The 15,817-nt window shown below is 38.3% G+C and overlaps 1 protein-coding gene across 2 annotated transcripts in view; it reads right to left on the bottom strand.

Moving 5' to 3' along the window:
• Positions 1 to 5,716, bottom strand: part of LOC146496665 (uncharacterized) — a 29,158-nt gene extending 23,442 nt beyond the window's left edge. For both annotated transcript variants that reach the window (XM_085143476.1, XM_085143477.1), the window contains exon 1: positions 5,608 to 5,716. In XM_085143476.1, the coding sequence (XP_084999602.1) occupies positions 5,608 to 5,665 (58 nt within the window). In that variant the 5' untranslated portion in view covers positions 5,666 to 5,716. The remainder of the gene's footprint in view (positions 1 to 5,607) is intronic.
• Between the last annotated feature and the right edge of the window lie 10,101 nt (positions 5,717 to 15,817).

Genomic DNA, 15,817 nt, shown 5'->3' with positions numbered 1-15,817 from the left:
TAATATTAAAATTTACTTAATTGTAGCAGATTATACAGTAATGTGCAAAAGTCTTGAGCCACCTTTCATTTCTTTACATTTTGCTAGGAACATGTGAAATAGCTGCAGAGATCCATTGAAACTTGTATAAACATATATTGGAAATACAGTATAAAAGGAAAAAACAGATGTGTGTACAATCCTAATGCACATGAACCTCAATATTTGGTATGACCACCTTTACTCTTAAACATAGCTTGAAATATCCTCTGACAGGTGTCAGAAAAACATGATGTGTTTTTGTAACAAAGTGCCTAAAGATAGGATTTAGAACTGATTCTTTGCTAAGTATCAAGACACTGGTTCATCTCTTGAGTTGGGTCCCTTTTCATAATTGAATAAGTCATAGGTCAGTGTTAAGTGGCTTTAAAAGACATGTTAAAAGACAATTAAAAGACATGCCCCTGAAAATGTTCAGATATAAAGACATAAAGTGAAAAATATAAAAAAAAAAAAATAGGGATGATTCAAGAGGGATCACTGTCCTTTGTCCTCTGTCCTCTATTAGTATGAAAACGACACCATGTAAAAGTAGCTCACACTTGTGTTTTATAATCCTTTTGTTGTATGAATTAAAAAAACACAGAAATTTGCACAAAAACAAAGCATAAGACTTCCTCCCAGTCTGACCCCTGGCAGTTGTTTTGAGGCTTGGAGACTCTGGAGCCGATGATTAGACTATTTAGAGTTCTTCCTGGCAATAATTCCCTCCAGGGAGCTGCTGCCTCTGTTAAGTGATCCACTGTATTGACCCACAGATTGGACTTTGCAACCTCTCAGCTTAGCCCATCAAGGCTGCCAAAAAGGGAAAGTCTGACTCCAAATTAATCAAGTTAACCAGATTATAATTATTACCTGCTCTATTCAAGTTAATTCCTTTTTAAATAAACCATTCGTTAACATTATTTTGAGAGTTCCTTTGTTTCAGGAATGTTGTGCATTTAAAACAAGGCTTGTCGAGTGGAGAATTACACAGGCATGCAGTATAATTTCTGTAGTTTTATAGTATTGTTGACTAAAAAATGTAAATACTGATAAAAAAAAAAAGTACTGTCAGTGGAACTTAAAGTTGAATAAATTAATGCTACATGGACAAACAAATCATTTTCATTGCAGGAATAACGCTGGTCTATGCGCAGCTGCTTTAGGTGCTTTATTTGGGCATAGCTGACATGTTGCAGGACAAAACCTCAAAAAACACTAAACTGTGGCTAAATTTGGAGCTCAAAAAACCATAATGAAAGTGTCAACTTCATTAGTGCAAACACCACATCATAATTTACAAGCAAAAGTCTTATTTGAAGCAAAAACAAATTATTGTAGTAAGTTTGCTTTTAAAGCCATCAATGAAAAACAGAATGACTTAAAATAACAGAAATATGTGCAACATTTGGCCTGTGTATATGGTAGATCCATATAGTTTCTCAACTCACCATCACACTGACGCCCCACTCGGTGCATTACAGTAATGTATGTCATGTGAAGAGCTCTCACAGACTGTGTAAGTGCATTAGAAGAAAGTTCGGGCAAGAGAGTGATGGTTTAAAAACTTCTTACTGCATCAGGATGTGTTGCTGCCTCAAGGTTAAGCCTTCAAGACAGTTTAAGAGCAATGAAAAGACAATCCAGCTCAGCTTTTTTTCACGTCTGATAAAGTCATTGTGGATTCACGTGATTAGAAATAGCATAAGAGGACATTTATCAACATATATCTATTCATCTCCAAAGATTTTCTCTGTGAACTCAGTGAGTGAGCACAACACAGTCTAGACATGTTAAAAAACATAAAAATGTGAGAGTCCTTACTGCCGCCTACACCATTACCTGAAATTGCGAGTGAAAGAGAAGAATCCTTCTCATGCACTCATCAACATCCTTCTCTTTCAGACCAGGTCTGACTGGCAAAAATAGTAAAGATTTTCCCATTATGTTACAGCAAGCAGCTGACCTACCTTAAGCTGCTGTTTGCTGAACTCCTGAACGTAAACAGTGTCAGTAAGAAAAGCTCCAAACTGCTCTTAACCATTCCTGGTGTGAGTGTGGCTGCTAAAGTGGATAAAATGATTTCTTCAGCCTAAGACGGACAAAGGAGGCGGGACACTTTAAGGTCGCAGTCACACCTTTCCTCAAGTTGTGTCACTCTATATTGTTTTCCAAGAACCCCCAAGACAACTTTGGTTCCGAGATTTAACTCTTTGCATGTTACTCAGAGAAAAAAGGAGATTTTGAGAATATGTAATGCACTAACTCTATGTAGACCATTTGTACTTTAATAAACTTAATTTACGTTTCATTGCTAATCATCGAAGAGCTACAAAATAGATCCCGAAGATTAAGATTTGTTTATTGACACTGCATGATGTATACAAAAAAACAATTCTGTAATTATGTAAGAGCACATTACGCAGATAGAAATTGTAAATAAATGAATAACAGTGATAAGTATAAAACTGCAAGGTGTAAGTTCAGTTTGGTCAGAGCTGTGGGTTAAAAAGAGAAAAAAAACTGACAAATCAGAAGAATTAGTTAAAGCAGTTAAAAGAGTTACTAAGTAGATTCTTGATAAGTTCTTATTGAGTCTTTTCTGTAAACAAACTTAAGCACAAACACATTAAAGATCCATTAATCACTGAAGCCTCTGTAAACAGATTTTTGGGTAAAGACATAAAAGAGTTCTCATTGCTGTGGCACAGCTAATACCTGAAGTTTCCATCTAGTGCCATCCGTCATCGGGCAACCAGTTTAGGTCTGATACTTTCTGAACAGCTAACAGAAGGACTGCCTTTTAACCTTGACTGCAGTTTGACTGTAGTGCTAATCAACAGATGATAGCACACAAACATGTAAAACTGGGATGGTAAACAGAGGATGCTTGCTTAGCATCATAATCTAATTGTCTTTGTGAGCATCATGTGTTACACTAGAAGTCAGCTTTATACACATCCTTAACTTACATCCTTAATATACAGCCTTTAGGTGCCAGCATGGCTAGAGCCTGGTCCTGTTATTAGACAGAAACACAGTGATGGTGTTGTGGAGTATTTCCGATCTGGATTTTTATCCACAGTTAAAACTGTAACTCACTGTGGATGGTGTGCGATGTGTTTGTGCATTGTACACTACGGGGAGACTGAAATGACAGATTGATACATTCCTTATGTTATTCACCACTTAAGGTGGATGTTCTTTATTCCCGCCTCTGCTACGGACACTGCACTCTTAGAAACTCCTTTCCCACATATTCGCTGAACATTTACAACTAAAAATGTCAAAATAAAATCACAGAGCACAGTTTTTGTTTTTTGCTTGACTTATCAGAAATTAGAGGACAGCAAAGCCTAATGTTTCAATCTGACTTTCTATTATATTTATCAGATTCAAAGCACCCTCCATAGATGAGTAAGCCGTTTGTGGTGCAGAACCTGCATGATTTGGTGCTGGATTTGGGTGTGGCTGATATCTGCGGGCTCAAGCCGGCATGTCTGCTTTCAAGCAACACTGATGTGTGAGCACTTAAACTAAATAATGCAATGCAATGGCATATAAACCTACATATCCTTGTTTATGTGGGTAAAGATTCAAATAAGATCTTAAACAAAAATCTAAACTGTAGAATTGCATTGCAAATCCTAACTGCATCATGTTGTCCTGTCCTCAGCTCATCTCTTACATAACCACCCTCTGCTCTACTTTGTGTTTCCTGTTTTAAAAGCTCCCTAAAGTCTTCACTAAACTAATATAAAGTAATGCAGCTCATTATCTGTGCTCGTGGATTTGGATTCTGCTCCGTTTTTGTTTGTTTTTTTCTTGTGCAACAGTCAGACACAAGCTCCTTTTAGTTGGAAGCAGTTTGCTGGGATCCAAATTGTAATAGGATTTTAGTCAAGGGAGGGAAAAAAAGCTGAATTAGATTTTCTGCATGGATTATATTAACATGAGACTCCAAAGCGCATGCTTTCAATCTATTAATCTGCTTCAAACTTGCAGCGAGTTTTGTCACAGCTCTGGAATTTGCATCCTAATCTGCCCGTGTTCCCACGACATGCTGTTAAACAAAAATAAACATGGGAACAGTCCACACCTGTGCTATATACATATACTATATACAACAGTGAGCACGAGATAACTTCCACTTCAGACAGGATCACTGAGTGGTGTTGCTGATTGAATGATCTGATGTGAGGTAGAATGTGACTGTTGTATTTAGCCAAATATTAAAAATGTCAGGTGTGATACTCCATAATGGATCAGGATCGTTCGTTTTGGCTTCCAGTGTCTTGTTGATCAGCCACTTATCCGGATAACTTCCTCCCTGTCTCTCTTTTTTTATTTCTGTCTCTCTCTTTGACCTTGAGCGTTGCCTGAAGCTTCTCAAAGCAAAACAAACCTCGCATCATTTTGAGGGAGATTTAATTCAGAGTAGAGATGGAAGTAAATGAGGAGAACTGTGGGAAATAGAAAGGGGGAGCAGTAATGTCATGTTTCATGCTCCTTTTTACAGCAAGCATCAGCTGAACCCTTAACTCATCATTTTTCAAGACAGTAAGGAATGTCTTCACCGTGTAATCATGGATGTCCACTAATGAAAAACACAGATTTCCTGTTTATTATAAACATTATATATATATATTATTATACTATATTTTTATATTATATATTATATATTATTATAAACACATTTTTCATAATTAGGTGTATAGAAACTTCAGACAAGCGTGCTTATCGTTTTCTCCTGACCCTGAATATCTGATCAGCCTTTTATGTTGCTGAAACTCATTACACTGTTTGACTTTTTGCAGCCTTGGTAAGAACACCTTCCCTAATTATGCTTGTAAGGCACATTTTATCCACTCAACTCAAAACACAGAATGACTCATACATGTTGCAAATGTGTAACAGGGTTATTTCCTACAAAATGTTAATTTAAAAATATTTCACATGTGCACATAAACTATATATGGTCCAAGCCCACTAACCCTGACCCAAACAAATTTATATCTGATTCATTTAAACTCCAAATGGTAACAAACTTAGTAGGAAAAAGGATGCAAGATTAAATTATACAGAGCTGTCGGATTCATTTTTCATCACAGATATTCCGGGGAATTTTGGGCATGTTTTTTTGGACACATTTCAGTGTTTGTTTGTTTTTTTTATTTCAGTCTAAGTTGTCATGTTTCTATTTTTAACCCTGATTTGCTGAACTGCCACGGTAAAAACATCAGGTCTGTCTGCCTTTCAGGCTGCGCTTCAAACAGAGCAGGAGAGAAACGCAGAGCTGCCTGACATCCTCTCGATGATGACATCTTCAAACACTCCCCTGCGCTCTGCAGACACACCCAGCACTCACTGCAGGTCAGCAACACAGCTCAGCATCAGCACCAACCGCCTTAAACTCGCTCACTGCCTCTCTCCATCACACGCACGCACGCAAACAAAATCTCTCCCACTGCACTACTGAACCCTGCTGCTCAATCGGCGAATTGCTCTGGGGAGAACGGGCAAAGTCATACGGAGAAAAAACAAGGGGGGGAGGAGAGCAGAGAGCGTAAAGATAACGATACCCACTTGTCCCAGAGGAGGCAGCGTGCCAGTTGGGAAAGGCCAGGTGGAAACAGTCGCACATGATGGCAGCGGTTGTGGCGGAGAGATCGGCGGAGACGAGGTCCAAGACTGGGCAGGAAGCGGGGACGGACGGAGGGATGGCGGCAGCAGTGAAGGGTTAGGCAGGTGTCGCTGCTGCTTCTTCACCCCCCGCCTTGTCCTCGTGTAGGTCAGCCAGTCGCAGCGCAGTGAGGGATGAGTTCCAGAAATAACCAGAGACAGAAGAGAGTGAGAGAGCTTCTCCTGCAGTCTCCACAGAGCTGTCCACAGAGTGAAGGAAACTCCTTCGCCTGCCCCGTAAACATGGACCTCCAGCGCAGCACACTAACTTAATTATGGGAGGAGCTGCCCCCCTCCCTCAACAAACACACATCCACACGCATCCCTCAGTTCTCCTTCTCCTTCTACTCCTCCTCTTCCTCTTTCTCTTTTTCCGCTGTCCTCTGGTCAGTGTGTCATTGATTGGGCTAATCTGACAAGGACCATCACGATGTTAGTTTCTGGTTCCAGCAATAACAGGGGGGGTCATACAGTTGCCAGGGAGCCATAACTGAATTAAATACTGTGTACATATAGTTTAAAAACCCTTTTTGTGGACAGGAAACTGTAGAGTTTAAAGCAGAACATGGTAGCGTGTAGCCAAAGTCTGTCATGTTGGTCTGCCAGGCTGATAAACTGTGGATGAGAGGCTGTAAATAGATCACAGGAGGTATTTACAGGACTGATTATTCAAGTGATAAATTCAATTAAGAGTTGAATATGAGACAAATTCAATCACTAGCTGTGCAGCTGCTATTTTTTTCTTGTGATTTCTTAGTATAATATTGTGCAAAAGCACTGAGTCAAACCTCATTTCTTTATATTTTGCTTATAAGGAGACAGACTTTATTTCTTATTTTTTAAAAGTGGTCTTGAGAAATCGTTCAACCACTAGGGGTCAGGCTGAGTGGAAGTCCCAGCTGTCTGCTCAGAACATCCAAACACCAAAAAATACGGAGGCTTGGTTTGTGTAGTGTGACTTTAATCGATTCAAACAACAAAGTGATTATAAAACACGTCTAAATTTATTTCTTATATTTTCCACTGGTCTTGAGTAATAGTTCTGTGATCTTTTTCAAGGTTTTATAAATACTTTCCACTCATTTTTCACTCATCAGTTTTTGTAACTGACTATTTTCAGATTAATGTTGTGGGGATTTTTTTTTTTTTTATTAAGCCACTTAGCACTGACCCATGAGTCATTCGAGCATAAAAACTGGCACCTAATGGCACTCCTTGTTGTCTGGCTCACTCCTTTAGCCAGACAACTTAGCAAAGAACCAATTTTAAATTGTATCTTTAAACACTTTGTTACTTGCAGCCTGTCATAAAAACACAATTTGTTCCCATTTCTTTAGTAGAGTCTGTGAAGGATATCAAAGGTAACACAGTTTTCCCAAAAAGCTATTAGCTGGAAACTTGGCATATCTTGGCATTATGTGCAGTGTGTCCTTAAAAAAACTGAGGAATCTAGAAAAACGGAGGACACCTAAAACAATATAAGGAAAGAAATCCAGGAAAGCACTGACACAGGACCTTAGAGATGTATCTGAACCTGTAGTTGATCGAGCCACTGTTTACTAAAGCCTCATCAGGAGTGGCCTCAGTTGAAGTGTAGCTTGTGTGTCTTAAAGGAAGGGAAACAGTGAGAAAAGGCTAAGGTATGCAAAATTATACAAGAACTGTAAATCACTGAAAATCAGTGACAACGGGTCTAATGGAGTGATAAATCCAGATTTGAAATTTTGGTGTTTGGGATCTTGTCAAAATTTATGAAATCATGAATGCAAAAAAGTATCATGCTGAAAAGAAAATGAGAAGAAATGACAAGAAAGCTGCCTAATAATAAAGCTGCTCATACCAAATATTCACTTTCATGATCGTTAGAATTTCACAAACTCTGTTTTTGCCTTTCGTACTGTATTTGCATGTATATTTTCACGTTTCAATAAACTGCTGCATCTGTTTCCCATTTTTCTAGAAAATAAATAAGGATTGGCTCAAGACCTTTTCTGTATTTTATTTTTGTACAACATCGAGTCCCTAGTCAACTTATAATAATAACTAAGCACACATTCCAGAAATGATAGGAATGAGATGTGGCTCTAAGAATCTGGAATTGAAATGCATGGAAACAAAAGCAGAGTGAAAAGAGTAAATCCTTTTTAAAACCTTATCTTGAGCCAAACTGGCAAACCTTTGAACCAGTTCTTATCAGACTGGTGATGCTATACATGCAGCGCTTATGTCCTGGTGACTACTGGAATTACACCTAATGAGGTTCGTGCTTCAAAATAACTACCAATGTAAAACTTGTTCTTGGAGGACTTTGAGCATCCTCTGATTGACGTTTCTAGAATGTTTTAAGATTGAAAAATGTGAGCTCTGGAAATATAAATTGATTTAATATCATTTGTCATGTTATTAATTATAAGGATGACAGTGCAAAAGCATGAGAATTACATAAATTAGGAAGGAAACTTGTTGGGTTTATCTAGGCACAAACCCGCTGGAACACAAGACACTCAATAACTGCACGACAAAACAAGACAAGACAGAGCTCTTTGTCTTTGTGGCTCGCGAGGGAAGTCAGCCCAGGCCTTCACCTGTACTTAGCCAACTTCGACTGATTCCTACGCTACAGCCCTTTTTATTGTCAGCAAGCAATCATTCATCAATATGCAATTACAAATACATGTGACATTCTTAAGCAGGCATATCTGAACAACATCAGTGTCTATATTCTGTGTGTGGGGGTGTGTGTTGGTGCATGTGTGTGTGTGTATTTCCAGCTATACCATACATAGACATACAACCTTTCAATGAACTTAAACTGTGTGTGTGAGGTATGCAGAAAAGCAGAAGTAAGCGTCTCGCTAAATGATAAGAACAGGAACTTGCAATAGGTCATGTCTCAGACGAACATTTAAAGTTGTGAAACAGAGCAGTGTAGTTCCTAAAGCTATAATGGAAATTATAACGTCAAGGCTGCTTCCTCTCACCTCATGGTACACAAGTGCACACAGAATCTTATCAGACCTAATAAGGATATGATTTTTATCAGCATACAGATGATTATATATTTTTAAGCATCAATGATTATATGTTTCTAAGCACAAATGACAATATAAAAAACATCTCACTCTTACAAAACTAACTGTAGTTTCAAGTTTCAAGTTGCTTACTTTGTCCACAGTTGCTATTAAACAACTTTGTGATGTTATGCTATCATGGCATTTTTATCGCTGGTATAATGCATTTTTTGAGGTGAAAAATGTTACTTCTAATAGAAGCACTGGATTGGTGGCTCATAGCAGGTTGTAATAAATCACCTTAGGCTGAAGGAAAGTTTGGCATTATCACTATTTTATACCATCTTATGTCATTAAATTTGGAAAACAATCACCAGATTTATAAATAATGAAGATGTTATTTAATGTCACTTATCCACTGTATAGAACGAATCAGAAAGCAGAAACACTTCCTGGTTTTTTGCTAGTGTTGCATTGTTTTGGGGAGGGGTTGTAGCATAGGACTGATGTTCAGTTAACCATTAGAGCACAAAGTCGCCCCCTGATATAGACTGAACATGTGCATTCAGGTGAAAACAGGAGTCCCGTTTGTGACTGAGATTGAGATATTACATCAGTAGGAGACACAGGTTAAGAGCTTTTTAAAACGAGGCAATTAAGACATGGCTGCTGTCCAGAAACCTTTACCCTTAGGAGAAGGAGGTTGTTGCTAATGTGGTCATATATTTTCCCAGGTAGTGCGTCAGAGGTTGACATCCCTCAATTTGCACACATCCCCTGTGTCAGCATCAGGTTTTTATGATGACTCTTTGGACGTTTGCCTGCTGGCCAGTATCATACAAATATGACCAAAGGACTTCTGCGTTTACCCCTTGCTTGGGTGCTTTTGTGCTTGATCGTCAACAATAAGCGACATTTGGACCTGAGAGTGAAGGTAGTGGTGCATTAGCCTTGTTGGAACAAGCAGTCAGATCAATATTACAGAAATGCAAGGCAGCACTATTGTGTGACTGGCAGTGCAGGTATCAGGTTTCTTAGGTTGTCCGGGTCCTGTGTCAGATATGTGATTTTTCAAAGAACTCAGCTGTACATATGTGCAAAATAGCTGAAAAGGAATAGTTTGAAAAAACAAGTAGAAAATGAAGACTGCAGTAATATTTCCAGATCATGCTTCCAGTGTCTACAGGTCTGGATAGGCATGTCTCCTCCAGCAAAGGAACAAAGATATCAGGTATCAGGACAAATATTTTTAGGTGCAGACTTAATCTTTGCTCACTTTGGAAGCATTTACTTCACATGGCAATGAATCGATTGAGCAACAATAATTGCCATTAATTTATCCCACTTAGCACTGGTCATTAAAACTAATTTAATAGGGAAGTATCTGATACAGTTCCCCTTTCCTGATTGTAGCTTAGGTTTCTTTTTATTTCATCATTTTATCTTTTTTTCTTCTTTAAATCTGAATCTACAGTCGAGTCAGGGCAAGTTCAGACAGAGGAATAATCTTTCTGCATCTCTTTTCTGTGTTCTTGGCTATGAGCAGCCAAAATGACACAGCATTTAGCTTTGGCTCAGGTTCAAAAAATCATTTCCAAACCTAAATCAATTTCTGGTTGCAGAGAAGATGAAAAAAAAACTTCACCACAAGCTAAACAGCTGCAGTCTTCTTTGTCATTTCCAAGAAAATGAGCCCCCACATTCAGGATTATTGTCTATATGTATTAGTATACGTCTCAAGTATGCTACATGAGACATAAAGACCATGTCATTTTCTACATAACACATCAGGTAATCACCTTTACAATTCATCCCAATTCTTATTTTAAGCATAACATTATAATGTACAAGGGGATTCATTGATTCCTGGTCCAGCTGATTTTTTGTGTTGCATTTTTTTCAGCTGACTCCCAATATAAGGGGATCAGACCATTGTCTGGTCTGATGAATCACGATGTTGACTTGGTCTCCGAATTCCCCAAATCTCAGTCCAAGCAAGCATCTGTGGGACGTGTTGGACAAACAAGTCTGATCCACCGAGGCTCATCTCACAACTTACAGGACTTAAAGGATCTGTTGCTAGCATCTTGGTGTTGATACCACAGCACATCTTCAGGGGTCAACAGGACAGGCAGGTTTTAGCAGCAAAAGACGGAACGATAAATTAGTCATAAATTAATCAACCATAACACCCGACCACTAAAACTATTTTTCCTGTTCAAGACTGCAAGTAAATGTCATTTGGTATTTTACCAGATAATAATAATGATGATGACTATCATTATTATTATTATTAAAATATGTGCATTACAACGATGGTTATACTTTAGCACTGGATATATTTTAGTCCTTATGCATACTGCTGGACTAATAATTACAGAAGCATAAACATGGTTTTGCTAATTATCAGTGCTGCTAATTTGGGGCAGCTGTGGCTTTATTGGATTATAGTCTAATAAATTTGTTACGCACTGTACAGTTTAACTGTCTGTTCAGGCAAACTGCAGGTACCCCTACCTGATGAACCGCTCAGATTGTAGTATTCAACTTTATTGGAAATCTCTTCAGCATTCACACTCAGTATTGATTTTATGTAAACAGCCTGAAGCTGTAGGTCAGCAAAAATACATTTAAAAAAGCAAAACAAATTACATTTACTGGCACTTCTCTAAACTAGCAGTCCTTATTCACAAATGACAAAAATGAAATATAAATCTGCAGTCCCATGGTTTATTTTGTAGTCATCCGTACATAAACACCTGCTTATCCTTTAGAAGGTCGTGGTTAGAGCTGGAACTTACATTTTAACAAGAGGTGCACTCTGACATGATGTCACTCAAACGTAGAGAGACACATTTACACCTATAAGCAGTCTAGGTGCTACTGGTCAATCACATAATGTAACTACTGTATTTTATATTTTACAAAAAAAAAATACGTAAGGTGTAATACAGTTTTTCTCAGTTGCTTTGGTGCATTTCTCACAACAGAATTAAACTTTGCACAATAGTTAGTTCAACCTCCACAACATGTAGTCGTTTTGGCACAACCTTGTGGTGGTTTCATGTTCATTTCGTCCAATGGCAAATGCCTTTGGACATGAAGCAGTTGAGTAAGTACAAATATCTAAAGAATGGTCACTTTTGACTTGCTATTCATCACTATCTCCTTGCTTTTATCATGAATGTCACAATTATTTATACTTGTACCGGCTGAATAGTCATTGTCCTTACAACTAATAGTCTTCATTTCATTGCTTGTGTCAGTGCACTCAAAATTGTTGAACATCTTGTCAAACAATTTGTACACCCATTTTGAAAACCCTATTTTGAAGGAGTTTCCATGAAAATCTCCATAAATTACTTTTCTCAGGTGAACCTTGGTGAACCAATCGGACAATGTATGTAGTGGTTTGGGATAATGTTAGCTTCCATCACTCTGCTGTAGTCAGGCAGTGGTTTGCAGCACACGACAGGATGCTTATGGAGTTTCTTCCTCCTTACACTCCATTCCTAAATCCAATTGAGGAGTTTTTCTCTTCCTGGAGGTGGAAGGTATATGACAGGCATCCACATACCCAAATGACCCTGCTAGCAGCTATGGATGCAGCTTGTGATGACATCACAGCAGAGTCCTGCAGAGGGTGGATTCGACACTCCAGAAGATACTTTCCCCGATGCATCGATAGAGCTGACATTCGCTGTGATGTTGATGCAAATATGTGGGCAGACAGACGGGAGCGTCTAGATATCAATGATTGATATGCAGCAGTGTCTGTTATTCAGTTTGTTTGTTTTTTGTTTCATAACTACTGCAGTAAGGTTTACTGTCTAAGTGAGTTTATGTTTGCTGTAAAATGTTTGATTTACTGTATTTCCCCAGTTGCACAATGCTGTGAACAGTTTCAATTGAATATTATCAAGAGTGCATATGAAGTGTCTTGATTTTCCTTTACAATTTATGGTTTTCAACATGCCATGCATGCTGTCCAGACTTGACATGTCATTGGGAAGCACCTACAAAGAAATCCGTCACAATGAGAACATGTTCAAACCATTTGATTTTGTGACCAAAGGTGCTGGTGTTATGACTTGTAATTGTGACAGCCCTGACACTTTGATTGATATAAGTACTTGCTTTTGATGAATATATTATCTGTTTTGATTAAGGGACTTGCTTTTGAAGCATTGACTACTTATTTTGAGCAACTGACTTTTCTTTTTGATGAAGTGACTCACTTTTGCAAGTTATCCACCATGTTTTGCAGTTTGCACTAATTGTTTTGAGAAGAGCCTTAGTAGTGGTGCAAAGTTTAATTCTGTTGTGAGAAATGCACCAAAGCAACTGAGAAAAACTGTAAAAAAAATAAAAATAAAAAAAAAAACATGACGAGTGTTTATAAGAAGTTTTACTGAAGTAGTGTTACTGAATGTTAAAGTGTTTAGGAACCACAGCAACTGAGCCACAAAGTGACAGACCACGTAAAGTTACAGAGCAGAGTCACCGAGTGCTGAGGCACATAGTGGGCAGAGTCACCAATGCTCTTCTGACACCATAGATCCAAACGTCCTCTGACATTAACTTCAGCACAAAAACTCTGCACCAGGAGCTTCATAGTGTGGGTTTCCATCGCCAATCAGTTCCCACAGGTGTAATGTGCAGGTAATGTAAGACTCCCTTACCTACTATTATTTGTATTATAACTTGTACAGCACTTTAGGAGCACCTTTGCACTTTATTAAAAGCACTTTAACTAGCACTTATTTAGCATTGCACTTTAAGCATAGATTTGCACATCAATAATATTTGCACACAAGAGGTTTAATTGTTTATTGCATATTTATTGAGTATTTTAATAATTAGGAAGTAGCCTTTTGTTCCAGTTCCTGCACAGGTGCTCCTCATCAAGAAACGTGGTGGTCATCTGAGAGGAGGAAAGAATTGTTACTGGGAGCAAATAAGGTTTACCATTGGGGAGAAGTGTGCAAAGTCAAGAGGTAAAGGTGGTGCAAAGAAGTGGCCGCTGAAATTTGATTACTCACCTGTTGTTTCTGTGCCCTCTCCAGGGTGTTTGGGCAAATGCTTCCCCCCAGGGATCCAGACACCATTTAAAGGTTCCAGGAGAACCACGGGTTAAGGGAGTGTGGGGGAATCTCTGTGCATGGGGTTGTTGGTGTTTTTAAGATAATTGTTAAGGTGTAAGTTTAAATGTAAAATATTTAATCATATGAAAATGGTCAAATGCATGTATATATTTATTTAATAAAATGGTGTGTTGTAGAGTGTTGGTGGAAGGTTAGAATTTGGTGAACTCACCTGACAGTAAAATAATGGGTTAGTCCTTAACAGCTGAGAGTATTTAAGGCTGCCAATTGTCATTAGAAGGAGTGATTGTTTGTGCTGTGAGAAGGCTTGACATGCGAGTCATTGTCATAGCTGTAGAGTTATATGGGCAAATAAATGCCTCACTGTAAAAAGCCGCCCTTGTTACAGTGGCCCAAAATTTGTTTGTATAGTATAAGCTTAATATGCTGATGACTGTAGCTGCTTTAAAGTGCAAGTTAAAAGAGTATTTCGAAGTAAACTAAAGCGATAATGTTGAAAATGTACCAACTTTAGAATCTTAAACATTTAAAACAAATAAAAATAGCACATTCTGTTGGGCTCATGACACATTCAAGATGCCAAATTCTTGTTTTGAAGCAGTGCTTATGGATTTGATGCAATTAATGAGCCATTTTGTGAAAAACTGAGTGCATTTCAGTTCCCAGAGAAGAACATGTTGCTAGTGTGAAATGCAGACCTGATGATACCAGAGAAAGCCAGCATCACATGTAGTAGTTTGTTTGCTTTTAGTTTGTTGATTGACTAATAGTTTTCCAGATCTTTTCATCCCGTTGTCCTTTATTTGCACCTGTACCTTTGAAATGCATTGTTCAAGAAACGTTCCCCCACTTTCTTTTTTAAATGTGGTTTAAATCTATTTACATGGACTGGTTCTTATATAGCACTGTAATACTCTTTCGAGCACTCAAAGCACTTTATACAACTTGTGCATTTACCCATTCACACAAGCACATTTGTCTAAGTGCTTTTTTTAGCTAACATTCACACACATTCATACTCCGATGGACGCATCGGAGAGCAATTTGGGGTTAGTATCTTGCCCAAGGAATCGAACCACCAATCTCCCGCTCAGTAGGTTACCTGCTCTACCACCTGAACTACAGCCACCCAAGCCATTTACACACATACATAAGGTTTCAAATGTGACGTGAATAAAGCGACTCACTGAACAATCACAGAAAATCAAAAACAGGAAAACATTAAAACCTAATCAGGTGACAGTCTGAGATGCAACAAGTGTATCCGTATGTGACAGCAGAAATCTTGTGACCCTCACTTTTGACTTCTTTCCAGATGAAGACCAATGTGAATGTGTCTACAAACCTCATGTCCCTGAAGGATAAACTCCGCTTTGTTTGCTTATTCGCCAAGGTCCTCTGGACAGTGCGCTGATTCAAGCATAGGCCCAAGATGCAACGTGACCTTTCGTGTTTAAGTAGAAATTCATTTGAAAGGGTATCGTCCCAATAAATAGACCCCCATTCATTTTTCACGGGGAAACCAATTAGCTGCTGGTATGTTGTTTTTCTAGACTACCAGTACATACTGACTGTAAGACAGAGCAGAGACTGTAACTGGGCATTTTTGGAAAGGTTTTGACCTCAGACCATGTGGACCAGCTAATTGAAATGCAAGAAATAAGGAGAAATTAGTGACCCAGTCAGTCACTAAGACTCCTGCCAGAAAGTATTTATATTTCGACTAACAAAAATCAAGAAATACAGCTTTATTGTTGGATTTTCAGTTTATGATGTTTTACATTTACCCAACTATTTACGTTAATTGTAAGTGATTATACTTATACTTATTTTACATTTAAAATGGAAATATTTGCTTTTTGTCTCTACTAACTGTATTGGTTGTAGTAACTGGATATTGTGTACATTTAGATTTGTCATTAAGTATAATTATGCTTTACTTTTTTTTTTTAAAATGTAGGACTTACACCAGGGGTGGGCAATTCCAGGCCTCGAGGG

The sequence above is a fragment of the Neolamprologus multifasciatus genome, chromosome 19 (assembly GCF_963576455.1).
Source record: "Neolamprologus multifasciatus chromosome 19, fNeoMul1.2, whole genome shotgun sequence".
NCBI classification, from domain to species: Eukaryota; Metazoa; Chordata; class Actinopteri; order Cichliformes; family Cichlidae; genus Neolamprologus; species Neolamprologus multifasciatus.
Note: the sequence above shows the minus strand (reverse complement) of the source record. Positions and strands in the feature narration are given on the sequence as shown.